Source organism: Miniopterus schreibersii, assembly GCF_964146895.1.
Source record: "Miniopterus schreibersii genome assembly, chromosome: 21".
NCBI classification, from domain to species: Eukaryota; Metazoa; Chordata; class Mammalia; order Chiroptera; family Miniopteridae; genus Miniopterus; species Miniopterus schreibersii.
In genome coordinates this window covers 12,238,788-12,265,010 of record NC_138123.1, presented here as the reverse complement: position 1 = coordinate 12,265,010, position 26,223 = coordinate 12,238,788, and the positions used below count along the sequence as shown (strand labels likewise).

The 26,223-nt window shown below is 53.0% G+C and overlaps 1 protein-coding gene across 1 annotated transcript in view; it reads right to left on the bottom strand.

The window, feature by feature from the left end:
• Window positions 1–26,223, bottom strand: part of CAPN9 (calpain 9) — a gene marked incomplete at its 5' end in the record, with an annotated part of 33,473 nt that overhangs the window by 2,262 nt on the left and 4,988 nt on the right. Inside the window, 17 exons of the mRNA XM_081123978.1 lie at window positions 1,636–1,752; window positions 4,040–4,118; window positions 4,451–4,519; window positions 5,449–5,513; window positions 6,930–6,987; window positions 7,877–7,957; window positions 9,034–9,070; window positions 10,684–10,892; window positions 11,059–11,216; window positions 12,430–12,590; window positions 14,670–14,747; window positions 16,803–16,888; window positions 19,145–19,228; window positions 20,377–20,545; window positions 21,905–22,038; window positions 23,001–23,119; window positions 23,741–23,810. Coding sequence (XP_080980104.1) covers window positions 1,636–1,752; window positions 4,040–4,118; window positions 4,451–4,519; window positions 5,449–5,513; window positions 6,930–6,987; window positions 7,877–7,957; window positions 9,034–9,070; window positions 10,684–10,892; window positions 11,059–11,216; window positions 12,430–12,590; window positions 14,670–14,747; window positions 16,803–16,888; window positions 19,145–19,228; window positions 20,377–20,545; window positions 21,905–22,038; window positions 23,001–23,119; window positions 23,741–23,810 — 1,774 coding nt within the window. The remainder of the gene's footprint in view (window positions 1–1,635; window positions 1,753–4,039; window positions 4,119–4,450; window positions 4,520–5,448; window positions 5,514–6,929; window positions 6,988–7,876; window positions 7,958–9,033; window positions 9,071–10,683; window positions 10,893–11,058; window positions 11,217–12,429; window positions 12,591–14,669; window positions 14,748–16,802; window positions 16,889–19,144; window positions 19,229–20,376; window positions 20,546–21,904; window positions 22,039–23,000; window positions 23,120–23,740; window positions 23,811–26,223) is intronic.

Below are 26,223 nucleotides of genomic sequence, written 5' to 3'. Positions count from 1 at the left end.
TACTGAGAATGTTTTAAGGTATGCAAATTGCTAAAAACAAGTCTATCGTTAGAAACGAAGGGACCAAGTTCTTGAGATCTGTTATTAAATAATTCAGGGGGAAACAAGGACGTGTTGGGAAACGTATGGAAAACATTACAAGATGACAATTATTGAGGCTGGAACCACCTGGGGAATTTTTACAAATACCGACACTGTGTGTCACCCCCAGATTCTAATTTAGTTTGGCTACTGGGCAGCCTGGTCCTCAGAATTCTGAAGCTCCCCCAGAAACTGTAACGCGTGTGGCAAAGTTTGAGAAACACAGGTAGGGGGAGCATGGGAACCAATAATTATTCTTTATATTTAAGGCTTGATTAGAAATGTCTAGAACAAGAAGTTAAAAGAATCCTGGTGTAAAGCCCTAGCCTTGGTTTTCTTAAAAGTTCTCCAGGAGATGAATCTAATGTGTGGGTCCCAGGTGGATGGTGTTGAGCCTGAAGCACCTTCTACCTAATATTCCTTGATTATGAGGACAGGCCGAGCACCCCGATGGAAAGGTTGGGCCCGAGGGGACTTAGAAAGGACAAGAGCAGTTGAGAGAGAGAAGCTAGACAATCTCATAATTTCTAGGTCATTTTTGACCACCCCAAGGTAAAATGTACCTCTAACTACTAACTAACACTAACTAGCGACTGGTGACCACCTGGAGAAAGCCCAGACTCCTGGCCTGACGTCCGAAGCCCTCAGGACCTGCTCGCCTCCCTCAAGTCAGCATTAGCAGTCCAAACATATGCCTATTGGCCACCATGTACGGCCCTCCTGGAGCTCACCAGCCAGGCAGACATGCTCCCAACAAGTCATACGTGTTCTAAGGACACAGAAGGAGCAGAGGGAGCTCCAGCACTGGGGATGTGAGAGCACAGACCCGGCCTTGGCTTAGCAAGGGCCCTGAGGTCACCTGGCAGACACACTTCAGAAAACACCGACAGGACCGGCTTCATCCCTTGTGAGCCACAGTGCAAAATGGAAACAAGGGCTTTTTGATCAAAATTATGAGGAGTCAAGATGGTGACCCCAGAGTGTCAAACCAAATGTGGGCACCCTCGGGTCCCAGTGCCCGGGGCACCTGCCCAGATGGCACCCCCATGGCAGCCGCCCTGGTGCTGAGTCACGGGCCCCAAACGCACCTCATTCAGACTTAACTCTGTGACAATATGACAATAAACTGCAGACTCCAGGGACCGCCTACTCATAATCGCTCTCCTCTCTTGGGGTAACAAATCTTGTTCGAGGTAACTGGGTCAGTGTCTAGGGCTCAGGAAACAAAGGCGGGTGGAAAGGGGGAGAGAGAATCCTGATTCTGTGCTATGGTGAGATCTGACCTGAAATCGGGCCTTTCTCAGATAGGAGGCAGGACCCCACCCCCTGCCTGTTGCCCTCCCACAAAGACACCGAATGTACATAGAGAAAAGCTGTCATCACTAATGCACTGCGGGAAGGCTGGCACATTCCCACACGGCACAGACACCAGGCCCTGGCTCCCTGCGGCCCATCTTTGCCCTAATTTTTGGCAGGTTGTTTCTTATACTCCTGGAAGGTGACTGAGGCAAGGCGGCCTCTCCCCGGGCTGAGGACAGGGCCCCGGACACTTACGGCTGGCGTTTTCCAGCCGAACCAGGCAGTTGAGGAAGTCATCGAAGCTCAGCTGGAGCTCCTCGTCCGCATACCTGAGGACAATCAGCTGCAGGAGGTGGCTGCTCAGCTGAAAGCCTGCAGGGAACGTAAAGGTGACAAGGCGTCTGAGTCCCAGGGGTACAGTGGGGAGCATCTGCCAGCGGGGGGTGAGCTAATGACAGGGAGCTCCCAGACCTGGGCTGAGTGCAGTGTGACTGTGGGGGGCAGTGCAGGGGACGTCACAGCTGTGCCTTCTGAGTTGAATGAGTGCATGGCCTTGCTTTTGACGCCAGCCTCACCCATCATATCTCACTGCCTTTTCAGGAAGCCTCCTTTGGGGCAACTTAACGCTGGGCGGTGCCTGAGCCCCGCTCCCACTCCCACACCAGCCCTCCCTCTAGGTCTCTGTCTGAGCCCATGTCCAGCTGCCGTCCGGCTCCTGCTGGGCCGTGACACCTGCCGTGAGGGGATCTTTCGCAGGAGCATTTTAACCCAAACGTGTTGTGGGGCTCTAGAAACTGAGTTTCTCAAAGAATGAAATCTTACCATCGTGACAGCATGAATGGACCTACAGGGCATTATACTAAGTGAAATAAGTCAGAGAGAAAGACAAATACCATATGATCTCACTCATATGTGGAATCTAAAGCACAAAATAAAACACACTCATAGACACAGAGAACAGGCTGATGGTCTCCAGAGGGGAGGGGGCTAGGGGTTAGGTAATAAAATCGAAGGATTAAGAAGTACAAGTTGGTAGTTAGAAAATAGTCACGGGGATGTAAAGTTCAGCAGCGGAAATAGCCAATAATGTTGTGATGACTATGTAAGGTGCCGGGCGGGTCCTGGAAATATCGGGGGGATCACTTTGTAAAGTATATGATTGTCTAACCACTGTGCTGTACACCTGAGACTAATACAAAATAATATTGAATGTCAACTGTAATTGAAAATAAAATTTAAAAAGCAATCTCGTTTCTCAGCAGGGGCGCTGCAGCCCACAACAGCTGAGGGGGTACAGGGGCCCGTTCGCTCCATGCACGATGGGGTGAGAACTCCAGGCTGGAGCTGGGGCCTGAGTTTCAGCCTCATGCTGCTCCAGGGGCCATTTCTTCACTTCTCTGGACTTTGGTTTCCTCACTGGTTAAATGAGGGGTTGAGAGGAGGTAAAGTTCCTTTTAAATCAATATTTAATGTGCTGCTTTCTAACCAACGGCCTCCCCCCTGCATTTCCACGTACAGGCTCACTTTCCAGGAAACATTCAGCGTTTCCACCCGGGTCAAAGTCCACCGGGGTCTCCCTGCCTCCTGGTCCCAATTCCAGACAACAGGTGGCCAACCGGACACTGAGCACAGTTTCTGAAGCCGGCACAGGGGAGCTGGCTGCTGGCACTGCCCTGAGTCCTGGCGTCTGCTCTCTCTCGATGGCAATCCCCTCTCCCCCTCCCAAGTCAGGATGGAAAGGCCTGGCCATACCCCTTCTCTCTGCAGGGCCCCCTCTGTCCCCTGCTCCATCGTCCTGCCCTAGAAATGGGGTCCCCACCCCCTAACAATATCTGTGGCACTCTGCACATTTATAACTAATCTTGTTTTCTTCTCCCTTGCGTAGGGCCCAAGCAAGTCCTGGTCTTGTACATTCTGTCCCTTTAGCAGACCGTGACGCTGACAGTGTTTCCACCTGCTTGGTTTACCTGGGAGGGAACTAGATTACAGGCCTGGCAGGGCCCAGGGGACAGGCCTACAAAGCAGGTTTTGTGGCGGGGACCGTGGGCTGCAGTGTCCGTCCTCAGCTATGTGAGAGGACGGCTGAGCCCCAGAGACTCGGCCAGCCAGGGCAGAGACTGCCAGCGGCTCAGGACCCCCACCTGGAGCCCATCCCCTGTGCAGGAGGCTGGGTATAACCATGACTGAATCATCCACTTTGGATTCAGTCTGCTGGTGACAGAGCCAGAGACAGGGCCGCAGGTGGCTCCTCCCTGACCCAGAACCATGGGATGGGGCTTGTCCTGCCTCATCCATGGTCATCACTTCTGAAAGCAGAGGTTAGAGGTTTGGGTGCACTGTGGCTTGCCACCGATGGGTCCCATGGACTCTGCTTGACCAGAAACATCGTCCAGAGGCTGAGGGGCCTCAGGATCAGGCTAAGTCCATCCTTGGTGGGTTCAGTTTAAGGATTCCTGCCAATATCGCACCATTTCTATCAATGTTGCACAGTGGTTTGAATACCGGGGGCCCTGGTGTGAGTGAGAGGGTCCTGAGTTTGAGGTCCAGCTCTGCCACAAAATGCTATGTGTCGGGTGATCAAAGACCGGCCCCCTCCTAGGGCGGGAGAAGCAAATGCCACCCAGACAGCCCCGTGCCCATGTGCCAGGCGTTTCCTTACCCGCGGCTCTCAGGGCGGTCCGCAGCTCGTAGGAGGACATGGTGCCGGACTTGTCAGCATCGAACTGAATGAAAAGGTTCTGTGGGTGGACACAGGAGTGAGGACCACAGAGCCCCCTGAAGGCGCCTTCGATGGCAGTAACAGGGGACAGCCAGCCAGGAGGGGAGATTCCTCACAGGGGTGGGAGGCATTGGTTGGGGGGCCTCCAGAGAAAGGGGGTCCTCTTGTTTTCTTTGTCATTTGGGCAGTTGCACTGAGACACTTCGAATGATCAGAAGTAAGTGCTGGAGTCCCACCCTGCTTCCTTCCCTTTGCCCTCTGAGCGCAAACTCTCCAGCCGGGCCTTTTAAAATGCCCTCTGCTCTGGGCTCATAAGATCCCCTAGAGGCCACATGCTCACTAGTTACATACTGTCCACATCTTCAGTTTGTCCCAGAATACTTTGAATTCATCGAACTCTAGCTTCCCATTGCCACTGGTCTGTGCCCAGTGCATTAAGGAAACTGTGAGTGTGTTTCGGCCTGAGGATCCTCTGGGACCTCCCACCTGGGACTAGGGGGAGATGCAATGGGCTGGCTGGGTGACCTGGGGAACATGGATTCGGGGCATTGAGGGAGGTGATTGTGGGTGACCTGGGGAACACGGATTCAGGGCTTTGAGGGAGGTGATTGTGGGTGACTGGGGAACACAGATTCAGGGCTTTGAGGGAGGTGATTGTGGGTGACCTGGGGAACACGGATTCGGGGCATTGAGGGAGGTGATTGTGGGTGACCTGGGGAACACGGATTCGGGGCATTGAGGGAGGTGATTGTGGGTGACCTGGGGAACACGGATTCAGGGCATTGAGGGAGGTGATTGTGGGTGACCTGGGGAACACGGATTCGGGGCATTGAGGGAGGTGATTGTGGGTGACTGGGGAACACGGATTCAGGGCTTTGAGGGAGGTGATTGTGGGTGACCTGGGGAACACGGATTCGGGGCATTGAGGGAGGTGATTGTGGGTGACCTGGGGAACACGGATTCAGGGCTTTGAGGGAGGTGATTGTGGGTGACTGGGGAACACAGATTCAGGGCTTTGAGGGAGGTGATTTAATTACTATACCGTGAATCTCTGAAGAGGGGTGAGATGGCAGTGGCACCAAAAGCTTGGCAAAAACACACAAAAACTCCTTCATTCCCTTGCATGGGACCCCAAAGTAGCAACAAGATCCCCAAGTCCCTTCAAAAATATTCCCCTCCTTGGACGGTCTGTGCCTTTTGACTCTGGTCCAGTTCTGGCACCAGGGGTCTCCAGGCCTTGGTTTTTCCTGGGAAGAAAGGCTTCCTGCTAGGGAGGGGCCCCTTCCAGGAAGGTCTGCACTACAGAGAAACACTCAGCATCTACTCTGCCCACGCATCGGGAAGGATACGTCCATCAGAGAAATGATGTTCTTGCAGGAAATCAGGCTCAGCTTCTGGAACCGGATGTCCTTTTCTGAAATCACACGAGAAAGCAGAGTTCAGATCACCCCTGGAAAGATAAACCTGTTTCCATCTGGTGCAAGGCCAGCCGCGTGGTTAGCTCTGGGGCTGGGGAGGGTGGTGACCCGCTCACCCTCTTAGGATGCAGGGTGAGTAGAAGTTGATATGGCCTTTTGGGAGGAAAATTTGCAAAATATGAAAAAAGCCTTAAAAATGGGAATATCCTTCTATCCATTTATTCTAGTTTTAAGAATCCCAAGCAAAGAATTACCAGTTAAGCTTTCTGTCACCAGGTTGTTTATAATGGCAAAAAATTAGAAATGATATAAATGATCAGTGGAAAGGTATGGGCAGTAAGTTAGGTCCACATGATAGATTATCAGACAGTTCTTAAGGGTCCTGTTTTTGAAGCAGATTTAATGACCTGGGAAATTGGAGAAATCTGAACACACACACACTGCCAGGGGAGATGTAAAAGTCACTTTGGAAAATACTTGGGTATCTCGTTCAAACATTAAATATAGAGTTACCATGTAACCCAGCAATTCTCTTAGCTCCACATCCCAGAGAAATGAAAACATATGTCCACACAAATAACTCGTACACGAATGTTCATTCCTAACAGCCAAAAAGTGGCCCGAACCTACTGCCAATCGGTGGAGGGATGCAGAAATAGAGCGCCGCAGATTCATTCACACCGGAATATTGTTCAGCCGTTATAAAGAGAAATGAAACATCAGCACATGCTACGCCACGGGCGACCCTTCAACACGCTGTGCTGAAAGGCGCCAGTCAAAAAGGACCATGTCACTCCTTTCACATGAAAGGCCCAGAACGGGCACATCCATAGAAACAGAAGGTCCATGCGTGTTTGCCAGGGACCGGGGGAAGCGGCTATAGGGTTTCTTTCTGGGATCGTGAAATGCTGTAAAATTGATTGTGGTGATGGTTGCCCACCTCTGTGAACATATCAGAAACCACTGAATTGTATACTTTAAATGGGCGAATTATATCTCAAAGCTGTTATATTAAAATAAAAAATTGTATCTATAATTTAATACTAATTACGAGTATGTATATACACACAGATTACATATATGGTACACATACACAAAGACACACATATACATTAACGGTGATGAGATTATCGAGATTATGGGTGGTGAGATTACTGGTGCTTGTCAACTTTGTCATTAGGCTTTTCTGCATTTTTAGAATTTTCTACCATAAACCCGTTTTTGAAATCAGGAAGTGAGCGATGAAAGCTCTTCTTAAAGCGTGTCTAACACCAGCCCTGAGAAGCAGGCCTCTGGCTCCGAGGAGCAGGGGGGCCCAGAGAGCCGAGGAGGCCCAGGCTGTGTGCTGTCCCAGATCCTTTCCTGGGAGCCCTGGGGTCCCCAATGGGGGGGGGGGGAAGGTGAGCACTTACTCTTTTGTAGCACAGCATTTAAAACATACTCAAGCTCCTCTGCAGTCACCTCCATGTCCTGTTCAATGGAGAAAATTGCTCTTTGCAGCCCTCAGCACCTTTTTTGTGAATTTCTTCAGTTCTGAGCTTGATTTGGCTCAAGGGACAGACTGGCCCTCAAGAGCCTGCTGCAGGCCCAGGTGACTCTCCCTGGTGGCCGCAGCTGGCTGCTCACTTCTTGGGGGACCTATAGTGGGGAGACCTGCGACCAACCCAGAGAGGGCAGAGAGAACTGGGCCAGGCCCTGCACGCTTCCCAGGCCCTGAGCTAAAGCTCCCACAGGCTTCTTATGTTGGAGGACGTTTGGGTCCAAGCTCCGAGCCCCTGCACAGAGGCATCACCTGGAGGGCTTTGAAATGCCTGCACTGGGAGCACCATTTCAATCAGAAGACCAGGAGCAGGGACAGAGAAAACCCAGGGTCCCCTACAAGCAAACTGAATGACAGGGGGTGGGAATGGAGCCCAGGAGCAAAAGGACAGACTCTCTTCTCCGAGGACCTCTCCCCCCACCCCTACCCCCCACCCCCGCCCCTGCCCAGTCCTGATGTTAAGGGACAAAATACTGGTACGTGTATACAATTTAATGGTGGCCTCCTGAACAACATCGTCTTCAAACAGAGTGGAGAGAAGGCAGTGATTTCTGGGCAGAGTTCAAAGGAGCCACCTCGTGAGGCTTCCCACACTGTCTGAGCTCCCTTGGGTGCCAGGTCCCCATCAGCGGTGGTGTGAGAGGTGCGGTGGGGGTCCCTACAGGGCCTCTCGGGGTCCAGGGCTGGCCTCACTGCGCTACTAGCCCCACCATGCCTGGGCACTAAGCATCGGGGAAGCGTGCTGAGAAACACCCTGGGTTGGGGGCACCTTGGACATCCTTGGCCATCCAGGCCTGGGCAGCCACCGCTGCACCTCACCTCCCCCGCGATGCTTTCAAACAAGGCCCGGAACTGCCGCTCCTCCTCCGTCTCCTGGCCTGGTGGCGTCGGCTTCGGGGGCTGAGAATGAACCAGAGGAGCTCGCGTTGGAGCCACAAAAAGGACACTTGGTATTTGCTTTCCCATAGAAACAGTGGAAAGGAGAGGCCTGGCTGGAGCTGGCGCCACCGTGGGAGGAGCCAGGACCTCCTAACCACGTAACACATGCTGTTCAGAGGCTCCAGAAACTGGCCCTGCAGTGGCACTGGGAGCACAGTCACGGTTCCTTGTGAAGGCCCCTGGGAAGGAGTGTCTGAAGGACTTGTTAGTGGCCTCATGGACAGATGAGAGCACTACAGGAAGGGGACTCCTGATCCAATTAGCATCCAATTAGCATCCCCACCTGGGCTGTCACCACTCCCTGCCCTGCTGTTTCACACTCAGCACCCAGCACCCTGCCTGTAATCAGCTGCTCAAGCACCCGTGCTGGGGGCCAAGTCTCTGAGGGTGGAGTCTGTTCCCAGCAGGAAGCCTGTTCCCAGCGTGGGACACGGGGCCAGGAAAGAGCTCGGCAAGAGTTTGGGGTGTTTGTCTTCTTTTGTTAATACCTCGATCCAGAGAGGCATTGAGAGCAGCAGGTGTCCTGAGAGCACATCACTGCTACTCTGGGATGTCAGGCTGTTCCCGTGACACCTGAGCACCTGGGGAAAGCCTCACAGCCCTGGGACAAGCATAAAACCAGCCCCTGACCTCCCAACGCACAACACGGGAGTCGCATGGTCCCTGCGTCCACAGTGAAAGAGTCTGCCGGCCTCTCTCATTGTCTTCTTATTTCTTGTAAATTGAATACTTTTTACAGATATACCACCTCCCCCAGAGGCAGCAGCTGCCTCTCAGGGAACGAAGCGAGTCGGTAGCACAGAGGTCACTCCAAACAGAGCTTCCTACTGGGCACCTGCCTGGTCCCCATGCCGCTCCCGTTGGGCTGTTAGGAGACAGAGCCTTGCTCTGCAGGAGGTTCATTGGGATCAGGTGCTTACTTGATCGCAGGTAACCATTCCCCGACCTTTCGAGTTTTATGTGACATTTTAGTTACAAGGACAGGCTCCAGGACAGCCACTGAGTCCCCCGCTCCACAGAAACACAAAAAGGCTCACCTCAGGGAGGTCAATGTCCACATGTCCGTCCAGGTCCCTGTGGAGGCAGAAAACATGCTGACTCAGTGGTGCCTTAACCCCCTCTTTCGGATCTGCGGCGCCGAAGGGCCCGGAGGGCCTGGAAGGTCCTGTCCCATGAAGCCCCTCTTTGCAGGGCCGTTGACATTTCACAGGGTCTGCACGCTCATGCCCTGACCTCACTGACCCCTTGGCACCCAGAGCCTGCCCAGCATGAAAACAGGGGGAGGCCGCTCGGCCACCACCGAGGGGAATGTGCACATTCTGGTTTCTGGAAGGAAAAGCTAAACTGCAGTCATTCCTCTTTCCTGGATGCGCTTTAACGAGGGGTGTTTGTGAAGCATCCTGTAGAAGAGCAGAGGCCCGGGGCCCAGAGAGCCGAGCAGCCTTCATGCTCTCCGCAGGTTGTGCATCTCCAAAGGAGACCCGTGGTCATCAGAGACAGGCACTTAGCCACGGAGAGTTAATCATTCGAGGTGGGATTTTTTTGTGTGTGTTAAAGATTTTTTATTGATTTTTAGAGAAAAGGGAAGGGAGAGAGAGGGACATCTATGTGAGAGCAGAATATCGATCCGCTGCTTCTTGCACATCCCATGTACCAAAAGGTCAAAGGTTCGATTCCCAGTCAGGGCACATGCCCGGGTTGTGGGCTCGAGCCCCAGCAGAGGCGTGCAGGAGGCAGCCGATTAATGTTTCTCACATCAGCATTTTTCTCTCTCTCCCTCTCCCTTTCTCTCTCTAAAATCAATAAAAACATATTAAAAATTAAAGACATTATTGCTTCTATGTAGCTGATGAGAAAGAACCACACCTTTTGTAATCAGCTTGGGAAACCCAATGAGTCTTTACAATTGGAAGTATTCTGCATGCGCCCCATCAATCCAGTTCTATCCCACAAACAAAAGATAAAACCAGAGCAGGCTTTGTAACCAGTCGTCTCTGTCTTGTTAGCTGAGGTTGTCCTTTGCTGGGGATGAGCTGGCTTACACAGAATTAGTCGAGTTTGCCATTCTCTAAGACCCTTGCAATGTCTCCATTGGAAAAAGAAATGGATTCTCATACCTTGCACCATTTTTTACCTCTGCTGCAGAGCAACCAATGGGGAATGGGCAGCAATGGGAAATTTTTTCCCATGGAAGTAACTGATTCAAAACAATTTTGCTAAGACCCTACAAAGGAGAGGTGGCAAAAGTCAGGTATGTCCAATGGGAGGCAGTGTCACCAATATTTACTTAAACTGGAGCTGCAAGAACATGTCATTCTTAAAATTTGCCATAGCCACCCCCTTTGTCATGCAGAGACATAAGTCTGGTATCCCTAAATGTGGCTCCCACCCCAGAAGCTTCTTGGTATAAGGATCTGGGAAATGAAGGGCCCCACCCCAGAGCATCTTGCGAGCACCATTCTGGGAGCAGGTGGAGAGAGTAACTTTTTGATGGTTCCTTTGAAGAGGGGAGGAACACAACTCAAATGGAAATGTCCCCTGCTTTGCAAATGGGTTAAGAAACCCTCCTGCCTGGCTTCTCGGGTGTATCATGGAAAAGGGAAGCATGGGGCCGTGGCTCCAACGGCCTCCTAGTGACTTCTCTGTGGATGAGCCGTGTGAAAGGGATTCTTGACCCTGTCACTCACCGGGTGATGGCTTTCTTCTCCGAAAAGATCCTCAAACAGAAATCGGCTTCCTGATGGGGCTCGAAAGTGCTGGGAATCAGGATGTAGTCCCCGGGGGGCAGCTTGAACCTGTCCGAGACTTCTCGCAGGTTGATGAAGGTTTTGCTCCTGGCCTGGGAAGCGTGGTATCTGAAGAAGTCTTTGTTGAGGTGCTCCTCTTTACCTGGGCACTGCAGCGGGACAGGCGGGGGTGGTTTCTCTAGGGGGGCTGCTGGTTTGGGCTCTTTGGGCACAGTTTGAGGACTGGCCATTGAGTCTCAGGCGTGAGTGCCAAGGAGGAACCGAGAATTTAGAGCTCGGATGGTGAGCTCTGAGAAGCAGCTGGCTTCCACCCACCTGGTAAATGGCATAGCCGATGGTCAGCACGTTGGCGCCAAACCGCTTGAGTTTCCTTCGGTCCTTCTGCATCAGGGCCACGAGCAAAGTGCACTCCTCCTGCCCATTGTCTTTCTCAGTCAGGGACAACTTTATTTGCGGGTTGGTCCAAAAGGTATCTGCCATTTGAAAGAGGCAGATTATTTTTCCTCCTTTTTAAAAAAGCATGAAGGGGACACACACACACACACACACACACACACGCACCCCTGTGCAGCCTGCCCCAAACCTGAGAAAATAATTTCTCCCTCCCCGTTCCCATCACCGTCTTGCCCTACTTCCCAGACCCCCTTGAGAGCGCGGTGTTCTCTCGCTCACTGCCACCTTCTCTTGGAGCATTTCCACTATCTGTTGAACCATTTCCCTTGCAGCTTTTTAAAGACATTCTTGTGGGTCTCATTGGCTATGGTTTGTTCTAATTTTTTCCATTTGACGTGTCAAAGGGGAGACGTGCCCAGCCTGTCTGATGCTCGTGCAATTTGAGCAGAGTCGAGCTCCCTCCCAGCTCCAAGGGTGAACTCAGATGAATCCAGGCGAGGCCCTCTAGCCACAGGAATTGGAGCAAAGCTAATCCGCCCATAGCCTCCACCAGGCAGGACTGGTTCAAGGAATTCCCAATTAGAAGGAAGTTGAGGACTTTTACTTAAGCACTTTAGGATATTTTTCCCCCTCATTGATTTTTAGAGAGAGTGGAAGAGATGGAGGGAAGGAGAGAGAGAGAGAGAAACATCGATGTGAGAGAGACACAGTGGTTGGTTGCCTCCCACACGTGCCTTGACTGGGGCCTGGGGAGTGAACTGCAACCCAGGTACATGCCCTTGACTGGGAATCAAACCAGTGACTCTTTGGTTCGGGGTCCACTGGCTGACTCTCTAACTGCTGAGCCACACCGGCCAGGGCACATTGAGGAGCTCTTGCTGTGACTATAAAGACAGGCAGACTCAGGAAAAAGTCAACAGAGGAAAGAGGGCAGAACAGAGAATTACAAACACGCAGGTGGTAGATCTGTGCTTGAAGGCCACCCTACGTCTCCGAACTGTTCAATCATGTAGGACAGTAAATTCTTTTTATTGCAGGACCAGTGTGCGCTGTGTTTCCTATCATTTGTATTGGAAAATAACCTAAGTGGTAAAACAAGGGAGTTTCCCTAAGCAGTTCTCACCCAGTTTCCCGCCAGGTGGCCTCAGCCGCTTTCCCCAGTCATCCCTGAAATCCTGCACTCTAACCCCATACTTCAGGCTCTCTCTAGGGACCTGGTCCCGATCCACTGACATCCCCGGGCTGGACCGGACTCTTGGGAATGATAGAGAGAGTGACAGGCAGGCTACCAACCCAGGAAATTGCGGCAGCCCCCAGCCGTGGAGCCCCGCACCCAGCTTCCTTGGTGGACCGTCACCTCCCATTTGTGAAGAGTGTCTTCCTCCAGGGCATCAGGCGTGAGGTTGCAGATCTCTACTTTGTCGAAATGGGCCTTAAAGTCACTGAATGCCATCCTGCAACACAGTGGGGGGACCCAGTGCATTGGTGGTGATGGCGATGGCATGACTCATTCATCCATTCACTCATCCACTCATCCATTCACTCGCTCACTCATTCATTCAGTCACTCATCCCTTCACTCACTCACTCACTCACTCACTCACTCACTCACTCACTCATTCATTCATTCACTCGTCCATTCATTCATTAATTCATTCACTCTTCTAACAGTGCCTGCCCCTGTCCTCAAGGAGTGGGAAGAGTTCAGTGTGGGGGGACAGAAAACACACACAACACAAGTTAAGGAAAGAATTAGAAAGGTGAAAAGAAACCAAAGGTAAAAATGTAGGTTGATTATATGTAAGCGCTACAAAGGAAAGTCAGGTGAAGGGGGAGGGCGTAAGAGGAGGTGCTAGCAGCGGAGGGTGGGAGGGAAGGCCTCGCTGAGCAGCTGGGGAGACCCAGGGACACTCCTCTTTGCTGGGCCTCCCGTTTTGGGTTCCCTCACTTCCTCTGCCTCATTCCCCTTCCCTCGCTAGCCTGGCCTCGGGTACGGGGAGCCTCTCAAACTTTTTCCTGCTTCCTGCTCCTATCTGGCAGTCCGTGTGAGGATACTGACTCCCAACCTCAGCATGTTTTCTCTGCTAGTTTTGCTCTTTTTACGTAACTCATTAACCCAGAGTCTCTGTACTCAAAATTCAAGGTGAATTTGTGTCTAATTTCCAATTCCACAGCTCGCCAATCTCTCGAACACCCCACAGGGCTTCCACAAATTTCTTCTACTTTCGACTTCAGGGTTCCTGGGGCTGAGATGGCTGGCAGGTCACCAAAGCTGGCCCATCAGAACAGGGCTGGGGACTGCACCCCACCCTTTGTCTAGTGTGGAAGGTAAGCAGTGATGTGTTAGTTCTGGGCCAAGGCTTTTAGGAAGTGGAAATGTCCTCTCCAATCTTTCCTTTCCCTCCTCTTCTGCTGGCTTCCTGCAGATGACTTTGGGACCCCAAGGGATGTTGGAGTCACACAGTGGAAGGAACTTGGGTCCCTGAATTACTGCCTGGAGACAGTCACCGCAGAACAGGAATGGCCTCATGGACTGTTACAACGAGTGAGAAATAAACTTTATTGCATTTGCACCTTTATACATTTTGGGTCTATTTGTTATAGCAGCTAGTGCTACCCTAAGTCATTGGTCCTTGAAGTATGGAGCCACCATAACAGAATCCTAAATATGTGATATCAGCTTAGCAGCTGTGCAGGAGGTTGCAAGGAAGTATTGGAGCTGGAAAATAGACATCCGTGCCGTGAATGGCAAAATATCTGCTAGAACTCTCTTCTGTAACAATATGGAAGACAGAGCAAAGAAATGCCCACTGGGCTGTGCCCTAGGGGGAAAGAATGGAAAAGCTGAATGTGTGCTGGGTTTTGTTTGTTCTGTTTAGTAAGATATCATAAGAAAGAGATGAGCCTAGGCAAGGACTGACTGGTTGAAGCACATGAAAGGGAAGCGAGCCAGACATAGGAAAGTTGTGGTCTCGCTGGGTTGGAAGGGCCCCATGTTTCTAGACCCGAGAGGAAGAAATAAGATAGAAATAAATCTCCTAGGAATAAAGGCCGGTGACACATTTTTAGTTAAACAAAGAGATTCAGTCCAGATTCGGCACACTTCCTTCTCACGTAGGTCTATGTTTTTAGAGGCTCTCAAGGTAACTGTGTTCAGGGCCCCTGTCCTCAAGGGGAGGGGACCCTGTGAGCACCAGGCCGCCTGTCTTCAAATTCACCGCAAAACTCGGAGCTCAGAGGAGGGATGCAGGAGACCGAGGCTCCACCCCAGCTTCTCTGGGTACTATAACTCCCTTGAGGCCCAAACCTGGAGATGGGGTGAGTTCCCCAAAACATAACAGATTAAGTTCTCTGCCAGCTTGGATGCACATAAAGGATTTGAGAAAGAATTATTTGATTTACCAAAAATAAATAAGTGAAAGAAAGGAAATAAATAAAGAGAGAAAGGTGTGCTCCTGGCACCCCAGGTCCGTGGGGCACGCTCGTACCTGTTGCGTGGCTAACGCAGACATGGAAACAGAGAAGGCACCCTACCAGAACTCCCCGTCGTCCAGGGCAGTGTGACACAGGCGCTGCTGCTCCGCTGGGCCCACCGCACGCCACTCGGAGGAGCTGGGAGGAAACACAGTCAGCGTTAGGTCTCGGGTCGCGAGCAGCAGCCCCAAAGCCACCAGCCTTGGGTGGAGGAGCGCCCCTCCCAGGGAGCAGGTGTGCGGGACGCAGGGAGTGGGTCCTGGCCGGTGGGACCCGCCGGGGGTCTGGAGGCTGTGGGCAGGTGCTCCCCCAGGGCAGCGCACGGAGACAGGCCCTGAGGACTGCGACAGCCCCCCCGTGGAAGATTACCATGGGGTGGGCACAGGGCAATGAAGGGCAGGGTCGCAGAGGGACCCCAAAAGGAAGCCGCAAGTGGATTGAAATGCGTGACCTGGAGCACTTGTCGGACGTATCCTCTCGTTTATAAGCTGACACTTTGAAAAGTGATAACAACACCTTATGCTCACCCGTGATTGACACTTCGTGTACCAAGCACCTCCTTTCCCTGACCCCCCAGGAAGTCAGCTGAGACTCGTGCCCAGTCTCTGGACAAAGGGTTCAGGTGAGCAGCCTCCAAGTCCCCGCTGCTCTGTGACCTCCGCAGCCGCCTCCAGGTAGGTCAAACCGAGTCACGGGCACTGCGGCGCTATCGCCAATGTGGCTACTCACCCAGCCCCGCAGATCCTGCCCTGAGGGGTGTGCGTGGGGAGGGCGGGGCCCGGGGAGGAGCATCTCTCCAGGTCCCTGGTGCCAGGGTCCGAAGAGCAGAACTAAGAGCCACAGCTGTCTTTTCAAGCCCTTATCTAAGTGCTCACAAGCGGGGAAGGGGCTGCCGGGCTGAGCTGTGCCTTTGGCCCTGTGCTCATCACAGGCAGGATCAGAATCAGAGGTCAGGGTGGGGACGGCGCTCTGTCACCCTGAGGCTGGGTGGGAGCGGGGTGGGGGGAGCAGGCGCGATCCCAGCCTTGGTTCCTGTAAAAACGCACTTTCTTCACTTCTCGCTCTGCGTGTGTCCCGGGAGAAGGGAAAGTGGCCCTTGCTCTTTGTAGGCTGCGTTCTCCAAAGCGGGACTCTGCAGGTCTATTCACGATAGAAGCATCCCATCCATTCCAGTTTCAATATTCCCGCCCTTTCCACTTCCACCAGGAGAGGGAGTCGAGCTCTTTCCCTCCTTTGACGTTGGCCTGGTCTGGTCTGAACCGACAAGCAGTCCCCAAGTGTGTGCTGGTCCCCAGGCTGGAGCCTGGTCAATAAAGCCACCAACACACGGATGTTGGTGACCTGATGGCTTTGTCTGAGCTGAGGACAAACACCAGCTCAGTGTTATTCCAGTTCTAAGCTTGCTGCAGGGCTCCCGGGGCCCCACAAGCTGTCAGTGGGCAAGAGGGGGGGGGGGCGCAGGGGCTCCGGTGGAAGAAGGAGGGAGTGGGGGAGAGACAGCTCCAGGTGGGCCCTACCCAAGCACATGGAAACACCCTAATCCCAGCCACCTGGGCCACTTCCTAAGGGGTGAGGAGGGGACACATACCAGAGAGGCAGACCTTTCTTTTAATTGGAGGGTCAAACAAATCACCCAGGAAAACTGCTCTGTAATGGATGAATTTCCTATTCCACTTCCTCCATCTCTCTACTGGGCCACTGGGGCTCTGGCCAGTGGTCAGTGACCATTAGAAAGAGCCCCCTGGTGACCTGCTTGGCAATATTTCAGGGATTCTCACACCAAATATACTCATTGCCACCCCCCCCCCCCCCCCCGCCCCACACACACACAAAGACACTGCTTACTGGAGCTACTCATAACTGGAGGTAAAGCCTTTTACAATATCACGGGGATATGAAAAGTCCCTGTGGGAGCTCGTGTGTTCACTGACATAAATGTAATTACATGAAAGTTAAAGAGGATCTAAAGTTAAAGAGCTCTAAGGATCATCCTTGAGACTCCAGTTTGACTGCAAGGGGGCGTGAGGGCGGAAGTCAGGCACCCAGAAGCAGGACAGGGCCCTGAGTAGGAGCCAGGAGGGAACTATAGACAAACTGCTCCTCCCTCACGCTCCTGCCCAGGCCAGCCTGGCCCCGTGTGCCCTGGGAACAGCAAGAAGGGGGATCCGCCAGAGAGACAGGGCAGGGCCTGACCTGTCGCTCCAGGACCCGTTCCACTCCACTTGGCCCCAAGGGTTCCGGACTCTGATGAGCTCGGTTTTCTGGCCTCGGAAGTCTACCTAGAAGAAAAAGCACCGGGGACGTGTGAAATGACAAATTCACCCATGAGCTCCAGCCAGGCCCGGCTTTACTGAAAGCCCCTTGAGTTCCGACACTCTCAAGAAATGTCAAAACTTGTCAATTCTTCACTAGCCCCTGGAACTTTCTGATTCCTGTGGAACATAGCACCTGGCATTACAAATGATGGTATATTAATCACCTAGGACGGTGATGATGAATCTGGGAAATAAAGTAGAACTGCAGTTAACAAGTAACTGGTCCACGTGAGTCTTCAAATGAATGCGTTTTCTCTCTAGACTGGTCTCTCCCTAGAGGCAGGGTTGGGTCTTATTTTTCTGTGTTCCCGGCACCCAGCATAGCAAATGCTGCAGAGGGTTCCCAGGGAGCTATTACAGCCATGTGCACACAACGTTTCAGTCACTGACGAACCCCATATACGACGGTGGTACACACGGTGTGGCCTCGGTGTGGTAACTTATATCATCCAGGCTTGTGTGCGTGACTCGCTCTGTGAGGTTCCCGTGATGACAAAGTGCCTAATACGCACTGCTCGGAGCGCATCTCCTTTGTCAAGAGGCTCCTGACTGCACTGAGTTCCCTTCATTCTTAGCATCTTCCTCACGGATGAGATATAAGAGCAAACGCCTGCTGGGAACTTACACAGCCATAAGCCAAGGCCACTTCTCAGTCCTCTAACTGATCATGGCCTCATCCAGGTGTGATGCGAGGAGCTCTGCTGGCCACACACTGAACCCTGGTGTCAGTAAAAAAGACGCCCCGCCGGGACCTCCGCGTCCTGCCCGCAGCAGGAAAGAGGCCTGGTGCATTTTACAAAGATTTTGGGCAAAAGAGAGTGGAAGTAAAAGACTTATTCATCCACTAACTTGCCATCTTAGCCCTCAGCACACTCTGTCCTCGTGAGCTTGGCACAAATTGTATTTTTGATGTGAAAAAATAATTTGTTAGTGTAACCTCGCCAGTGCACCATTTCAGAGGTTCATTCGTTAAAATGAGCAGGGGAGGGAAAGTCCCGGTGGGCCGGGGGAGGCACGCAATCGAACAGAGCGCCATGCGAGAGGGAGGGTGTTTGTGGTGACCTGGAAGGATGTTTAGATCTAACGTTAAAAATCAGATGCCGACTCCAGGGAGTGACTGGCAGGGCCTGTGAGGGAGGCGGAGGAAAGGAGCCAAAACAAGTAGCTGCAGCTCTAAATGTCCCCTCGACTCTCTGCACTCGCGCACATGGAGAGTGTCACTCGGAGCGTGAGCACCAACAAGAGGAGACCAGGAGCGACGCGTCCAAGGGAGGCGCAGGCGAGTGGGCCAAGGCAGGCCTTTGGACTTCGCTGGACTTGAACCTGAGAAGGTGTAGCCGTGGCTTCTTTGTTCTTCCTGCTCTGCCCTTCTCTTTCCCACGTGCCCCTCAAGGAGCTGCCCTCCAAACCAGAGCCCTCACTAGGGGGCCCCAGGAACCCGCTCTGCCCTGGACAACGGCTGCGGAGAAGAGGCCTTGTGATGGCCGATTTTATGTGTCCACTCGACTGGGTCATGGGGGACACAGATGTTTGGTTACACCTTATTCTGTGAGGGTTTTAGGGTAAGATTAGCATTCGATTCAGTAGACTGAGTAAAGCAGGCGACCATCCCTGATGTCGGTGGGCCCCGTGTAATCAGTTGAAGGTCTGAGTAGAACTATAAGGTGGAAGGAGGGAGAATTTGCTCTCTCTGCCTGACTGCAGGCTGGGGCTTCGGGCCCCTTCTGCTCTTGGGCTACGACTCATACCATTGCTTCTGCTGGTTCTCGGGCCTTTGCCCATGGACTAGAACCACACCACCAGCTTTCCAGCCTCCAGATGGCAGATCACAGGCCTTCTCAGCCTCCATAACCACGTGAGCCAACTCCTCATAGTAAATCTCAGTTTCTCTCCATTTCTCCCTCTCTCTACCTCTCTCTCTCTCCTATTGGTTCTGTTTCTCTGGAGAACCCTGACTCTTACAGGACTGGAATTAGGGAAGAAAAGAAAGAAACAAAGACCTGATGGTCACACCTGCTAACCAGGCTTGGGACTGTGGTGGGATCACACGTTTCTCTCTCTCCTGCTTTGCTGTTTTGCATACCAGCCTGTCTCTTCCAATGGGACATTCTCTGAAACGTCTGAAAGTGGGTTTAAACTGTAAGGTGCTATGTGAGCATAGGGGACTAGCATTGTTGAGACTATCCTTGTACCCTGTCAACAGGGGTCCATGTCACCTACCTGGTCAATTCCCGTCACAGTGTAGGCATGACCCTTAATAAGACCAAAGGGCGTCCGGGCTTCTGATTCTGCAGAATTTCGGATCTAAAACACAAAGGAGCAGCATTGGACCCATTGTGTATGTGAAGCCTGTGCTACCCAGAGTGAGCCCTGTGACTGTCCGGGCCCCTCCAGTCCCCCAGGCGAGGACCTTGTGCCCAGGGCATATGACATGGGTACACAGGACATTCACGTGAGGGGACCCTCATTTCCACTTAGACTCTAGTGATCAGTTTACTTTTCTGCCTCCAAACAGAACAACTTGACCATCCCCATCACATAGGAGCACGAGAGAGTACATGCACCAAAGAGGCAATAAGAAGCACATGACAGTGTCACATGCAACTCATGTCACAAACTGGACGACAAAGAGGAAGCAGGTTATTTACTAGCAAAGAATAAATTTCCAAGAGGAAACAGAAAACTTGAGTAGGTTTCAAAAACACACAAGGTAAATTATATGTGTGTGCTTGTATGTAAATAAAGAGATTCTTTAAAATGTGGTTATATTTCTATCTGCTGATATGTTTGTCATGATACATGATGCAAAATAAACAAGTTTCGGAAAAGTATATAGTAAGGTTCGATTTAGTGAAATCAAGCCAGCCCACCCTGTTTGTGAACATATGTGTGTGCCCATTCATATGAGCAATGGAGAGATGTGAAGGGCACCCGCCAGGTGTCACAGGGGCGGCGCTGAGGGAGGGAGACAGAAATGTGTCTTTATTTTTTTATTTATATTTATTTTTAAATATCTTTATTGATTTCAGAGAGAGGAAGGGAGAGGGAGAGAGAGATAGAAACATCAACGATGAGAGTCATTGATCGGCTGCCTCCTGCACTCCCCCTACTGGGGATCGAGCCCGCAACCCGGGCATGTGCCCCGATCAGGAATCGAACTGTGATCTCCTGGATCACAGGTCGATGTTAACCACTGAGCCATGCCAGTTGGGCCAGAAATGTGTCTTTAGCTATCCTAGGACTATCCCACCTGATACAACAAGTATGTCTTACCTTTGTAATTTGAAAAATATTAAATAAAAGCTTTTGCTTAATTTGAAATAAATGAACATTTAATTAAAATGAATACCCTGCCCCTTCCCTCTGAAAGTCATGTTTCTCCTTGCGTGTGGCCAGGGCACCTGGCTCAGCCCTCCGGCCCTAGCACAGTGCCTGGAATGTGAGTGACTTACATCAATGGAGCAGCCCACCAGAGAGCCCCTCTGCAGGGCCTTCTCTAGAATCTCATAGAAGTTCTCTGGAGCCTCTTTAGTTGCGAAGGTCTCTGCGACACCCCCCGTGAAGTCTTCCATGGCCTCGATGGTGCTGCCCCCCTTCAGAGCCTCATAGCTCCCATTCAGCCTGTAGGGGCACAAGAAAGCCTGGAAACTGCTGCAGGGGACAAAGCAGGCCATCAGGTGGCGCCGCTCAGCCAGGCCTCCCCTAACCTTCTTAACCGTCTCCCAGGGCAGCCCGGGCTGGATGGCCTGGCCTAGAAGGAGAGTGAGAAGCAGGGATCAGAGCTGACTTGGAGCTGGAAGGAAACAAGACATCCTGAGCGCACTGTGGAGAGACAATGTGATGTGGTGCTAAAGAGCAGGGACTCTGGTCCCCGGTTGGCTGCAGGTTCAAGTTCCAGTTCCACCCCTCACAAGCTGAGTGATCTTGGGCAGACTGTTTCCTAACGTACAAAACGAGGTGAGGGTTGTGCCCTCCCTCCTAGGGCTGCTGTGAGGCTTCAGTGAGCGTGTGTCTTTCTCGTCTCACATGGAGCAGGGCCTGACCGTGAAGGTGTTGGTTGTGTGTAGACAGAGAGCCCTGGGGACTTTTCTCTGTCCTTTTGGTTTCACGTATTCCAGTCATTTCTAAAGATACGAGGTCAGCACCTTTCTCTCCTACCCGTTCCGTGAGCCTGCCTCATAGATTTGTAACACAGTTAGGTGGTGTCACCGTCTGCATTTTATCCTGGGATCATCCAAGGCTGCGGTGGCCTCTCGCTGACAAGCTGACAGCTGGAAATCGGACACTGAGGGGACCGGGGCCAAAAATGGGCATCTCGATTCTACTTATAGGAGGCACCTGAGCACATCAGATCCACAGAGACAGAAAGTAAAAGGATGGGTGCCAGGGCTGGGGGGGGGGCATTAGTGTGTAAGGGGTGCAGACTTTTAGTTTTGCTGCATGAAACAGTTCTAGAGACAATGGTGGTGATGGCTGCACAACCATGTGAATGTACTTAATGCCACTGAACGGAGCACTTAAAAATGGTCAAAATGGTAAATTTTGCCACGATTTTTAAATAAAAAATGGAAAGAAGGGAGCATTCTGAACCCGGAAAAATTTGATGTCAATAGCCACGAGGTTAACAGCCCAGATGTTTGAGCTGCAGCAGCGCTGGCGGAAGTCTGGAAGAGCAGGTGTTCTCACACATCAGCATTTCCCTCTGCTCACCCTCCTGGCTCTGCCCAAGGCCAGATTCGGGACACAGGGAGAGAAAGGGGACAAGTGTCACCACTGTGCCCGAGGTTGGGCACACCTAGGTCACGAGAGGAAAACTGTCCAGGCCTCTCCTTTCCCACCTCCGGCCCTGAGAGAGCCGCTGCAGGTGGGCCCAGGGCCACACCTGCAAACCCGAGCTCAGTCTCCCTGCTGCACAGACACTGCATGAAAAGGCGGGGACGGGGCAGGCCCCCGGCAGGGACCTGAGCACGGGGCACTCACTTGGCGTAGGCTTTTTCCAGCAGGGCGCTCCAGAACTCGCTGTGGTCGGCGGAGTGCAGGAAGACCAGGCGGTCCCTGAAGGTGGGCAGTCGGTCATCGACCACCACGTCCAGCCACTCGCTGTGCTGCCAGAACTGGAGCCCGGTGGAGCCGGGAATCAGGGCTGAGTCATGCAGCAGGTCCAGCCCCACTGGCAAGTGCTCATCATTTGCTTTCCCTCCTTGCAACCAAACTGCCCTGATGGTCTTGAGGGACCTCACAGGTGGGTTCTGTGATGGGGCCACCTGGGCCCTGTGCCGAGCATGTGACCCTACCTCCGACATAGGCTCAGAGACTTGATGTGGACCCATCATAGCCAGGGGGAGCAGGACAGGGTCACACGTGGAAACAGCACAGCACCCTGATGGCCCTTTTCTCTCTCTCTCTCTCTCCCTGGAGGACCCAGTGCCTCGCAGGGTCTGGTGGGCTCTGCGCAGCCCACTATCTGCTTCTCCCTCCCTCCCACATTCAGGCTGGGTCTCAGCTCCTTGCCCAGAGGCAGAGCCTCTAAACTGGTTTTTGGGCCATTCACACCCAGAGAGAGGCTGTAGCAAGGCAGGTGGACACTTGTGCCAGGTTTGGGCGTGAGGAGAGTGTGTGTGCATACACATGTGTTCTTACATGCTCACACCTATGTGCATGTGTTTGTGCACGTGCATGCCTCTGCATGTGTGAGAGCATGTGCGTGAGTGCGTGTTCCTTCTCACTCAGTTGGCCGAGAGCGTCCTCGGTGAGAAGAGAAGGTCGGAGGAGTAGGCGGGCGCATTTATCTGCAGCTTCGCTGGGGCGCCCTGACCTCCTGATTTGCCAAAACATCACTCCCAGTTTTGCTGCCTGCTTTCTGGGAGGATTCACCTCGGGATGCCTGCGCTGCTGGTCCAGGGCATTCAGAGGTCATCCATGACAGGGCGACGACCGGGACTCCACTGTCACACAGGTGAGAGCGAGGTTTGGGATGCTACAGCTGCACAGGTAGGGTGGCTTTCCCAGCAGCTAAAGATGTCCCTGGCATCACGCTGGACCCCAGAGAGGCAAGTCCAGGGCCGGGCCCGCTTACCTGGAAGTGGAATATCCCGGCATATCCAGGGCCGAAGCTCTGGTCCAAGGGGACGACTCTCGCCAGCGCCTTTTGGTTAAGTGTAAGGGAGGCGATGGCTGCCAAGAGCCAGCAGTCGCCTGCAAAACAGAAGTCAGAAGTCATGGTTTTCATTGCTCATCGCAGCAACTGGGAAGACTCTATTCCAGGAGATATGGGGCATCTGGATGTGGCCGTATCTTCTCTGCATTAAGAGAATGGAGAGCCCAGCTGGCGTGGCTCAGCGGTTGAGCGTCGGCCTAGGATCCAGGCAATCGAGGTTCGATTCCCGGTCAGGGCACATGCCCGGGTTGCGGGCTCGATCCCCAGCAGGGGTCGTGCAGGAGGCAGCCGATCAATGACTCTGTCATCACTGATGTTTCTCTCTCTCCCTCTCCCTTCCTCTCTCTGAAATCAATAAAATCGTATTTTTTTAAAAAAAGGAAGCCAAATATCAGACAGTTTTTAAGGGAGTCGTTCCAGACTCCTCCACACAGCCATGTGCCGGGACCACAGACACATCCACCCCCAAGAGCAAGAGTCACTGGGCTGCAATCAAGGGAGCAGCCGGGCGGGCTGAGGAGGGGCAGAGGGGCTAGCGGTGATGGTCCCCAACCCCAGGGACACAATGCTGCCCTTGCTATTATGACAGCTCAGAGGCGCCGGCCACCGCGGGCAGCCTGTCCAACCTGCCACCCTGTGCTCCATCCGCTCACACTTACCCAGCTCCCCCTGGCAGATATCGGTCCTGGTGGCCCCTCCGAGAATGAACTCTGGCTTCTCCACTATCTCCTGGAAGAGTGAGACCCGTATTCGAGTGAAGCCCGTCACACAGTGTGCCAGCCCGGCGGGCCAGGCTCAGGGTCTCTCTCCTTTATCCGAGCAGACGGCTGTTTTCCTCTACTTGACTTTTTCCTGTCACCATGAGGAGGTGAAAGGTGGCCATGCCCTTGTACCCCACAAATCTGGGCCTTCTCAGGTGGGTCACATCTCTGGGGGAAGTCCTGCCTTCTGAGCAGCCCCTCGGCTCAGTCCTCTGGCCCAAGCAGGACGTCAGCCAGGCCCTGAGGATTTCCATGGCCACTCAGGCCCTGGGTCAGGTGTGAGTGGCCCCGGGTTCAAATCCTGGCTCCCCCCTTATGTGCCTCTATGGGCTTCAAACTGCTCCTCTCAAAGAGAGGTCAGACACATTCCACAGCCTGGGGCCCAGGATTAAACCCAGGCCCCACCCAGCTTCCTTCTTTTTCAGAAAATGCATTTAGGTACAATTTTCAAATATATCTGTACTGTAGTGACATCTCTCATATAAGGTCACCAAAGTGCATTATATATGTTTTATTATATATTACACATAATAATATAAGTATTATGTGTATATAACAAAATCATTAGTGCATATAAATATGAGGTAATATAGTGCATAGGTAATGTGGAGAAATAAATATAAAACATTAACATAAAAGCATTTAAAGCAATTATACAAAATTTACGTATTCTTTCCACTGTTTGGAGGCACCAGGCTCCATTCCTGGCATTACCTACAGCAAAGAGCAAGAGAGAAAGTCTCCGCCCGGTGACTGCAGGACAGGCCATGAGCAGACGGACAGACACCTAAGTCCCTGAGGGGTAAGTGCCAGGACAGAGAGGGGTGGTGAGGGATGGGGGCTGTTTCAGTTGGAGCGATCAGGGGAGCCTCTCAGGGAAGCAGACAGTCGTGCAGGGAATCCTGTGAAGATCCCAGCAGAGGAAACAGAGAAGCATGAAACGGGGAGGGATCTGGCCATGGCAGATGCCCCATCATTAACTGGATCTGAATGCAGGGTGAGGAGGAGGCCTTCCCACCCATTTCCAGAAACTGGGACTGGGGACAGTGTGTGGGTGACACCTGGGGAGAGCTCTGCCCTGCACTGTCTCCCTCAAGCTCAACAGGACCTGCTTTCCCTCTGGTCTGGGCCCAGAGGGTCAGCGGGGGACCCGGAGAACCAGCAGGGGGGTGGCGAGTTCTTTGAAGGAAGGCCCTCCCAGGACCAAAGCTCAAGTGTAAAATGAAGGCTCTGCCTTTGCAGCCCCCCAGGGTGTGCAGCCGCCTGGAGGGTGGACACCTGGGGCATCTGTGCAGAGAGCACCATGTGGGGTTGTGGGATTTTAAGATCCCAGTAAACTCGGCCAGGAGGATTTGTGGAGAACGCTGTGCCCTCAGCTCACCGCAGACCCAGGCCTGGCAGAGGTCCCGCTGACACCCTGCATGTGGCCCTCAGTGCCTGGAGCCTCAGAGTCCCTTCATTAGATCTCCCTAGTCCCCAACGTGGTGGGAAGGAGGCAGAAGGTCAGGGAGGCAGCTCCTCTGTGCAGGCCTCCTGGCTTGCCTGTGCGGACCTCTCCCACCTATGCAATTCGGCACGGGGTGCTCTCTCCTCCCTGACCTCAGCTCCCAGGGGTGCTGCCGGAGGCTCGGGATCAGGCCAGTGGGAAGGTGAAAAACAAGAATGTGTGAGTGGTCCCTGCAGCAGCCCTCCCAGAGAGCAGAGGGGCTCTGGGCAGGCCATCTAACTCCAGGCCTCGTCCTCACCTGTCACGTGATACACAGACCAGCCTCCTCCAGCTCGGACATTCTGGACCCCTCCCAGAATCTGTATTGGAGCCCCTGCCCCAAAGGGCCCCCAGGGGTCCCCACAGCCCTTCTTGCACAGCCCAGACCTGCTCTAGGGCCCGAACAAGCCACGCTCGCCTTGCTGTGGCCACTCATTCCTGACGTGGATGGAAAATGGACTCTGAGGCTGGCAGATCCCTGCCCAGGAGCCTGTGCCAGATGCTGAGCCTCCTGCATGGAGGGGCTGTGGGCGTGGAGGACCCCTCCTCTCCCATCTCTCCTCCCCTGCCTTCTTTGGGCCTGGCCAGGCCAACTGTGCCTGCAGCTGTCACCACCTCCCAGCTCCTATCTTGCAATGGGTTGTTTTTGTCCAGGAGAGTTTTATCAAACTGCATCAAACTGTGGATCGACTGAGAAAAACACAAAAGGACAGAGCTAGTCATTCTCACCAAGTGAACACAGATTACCCATCAGGTACAAACTAGTGAAGCCCCCATTCGTTGCAGCTGACGCCCCTGTCTGTCCAGCGTTTGGGTGACACAGCGCATCCATGTGCCAGTCAGGGGTGTCCTATGTATGTGTGTGCTGAGGGGCGGCTGTGCTGTGGCGAGGCTT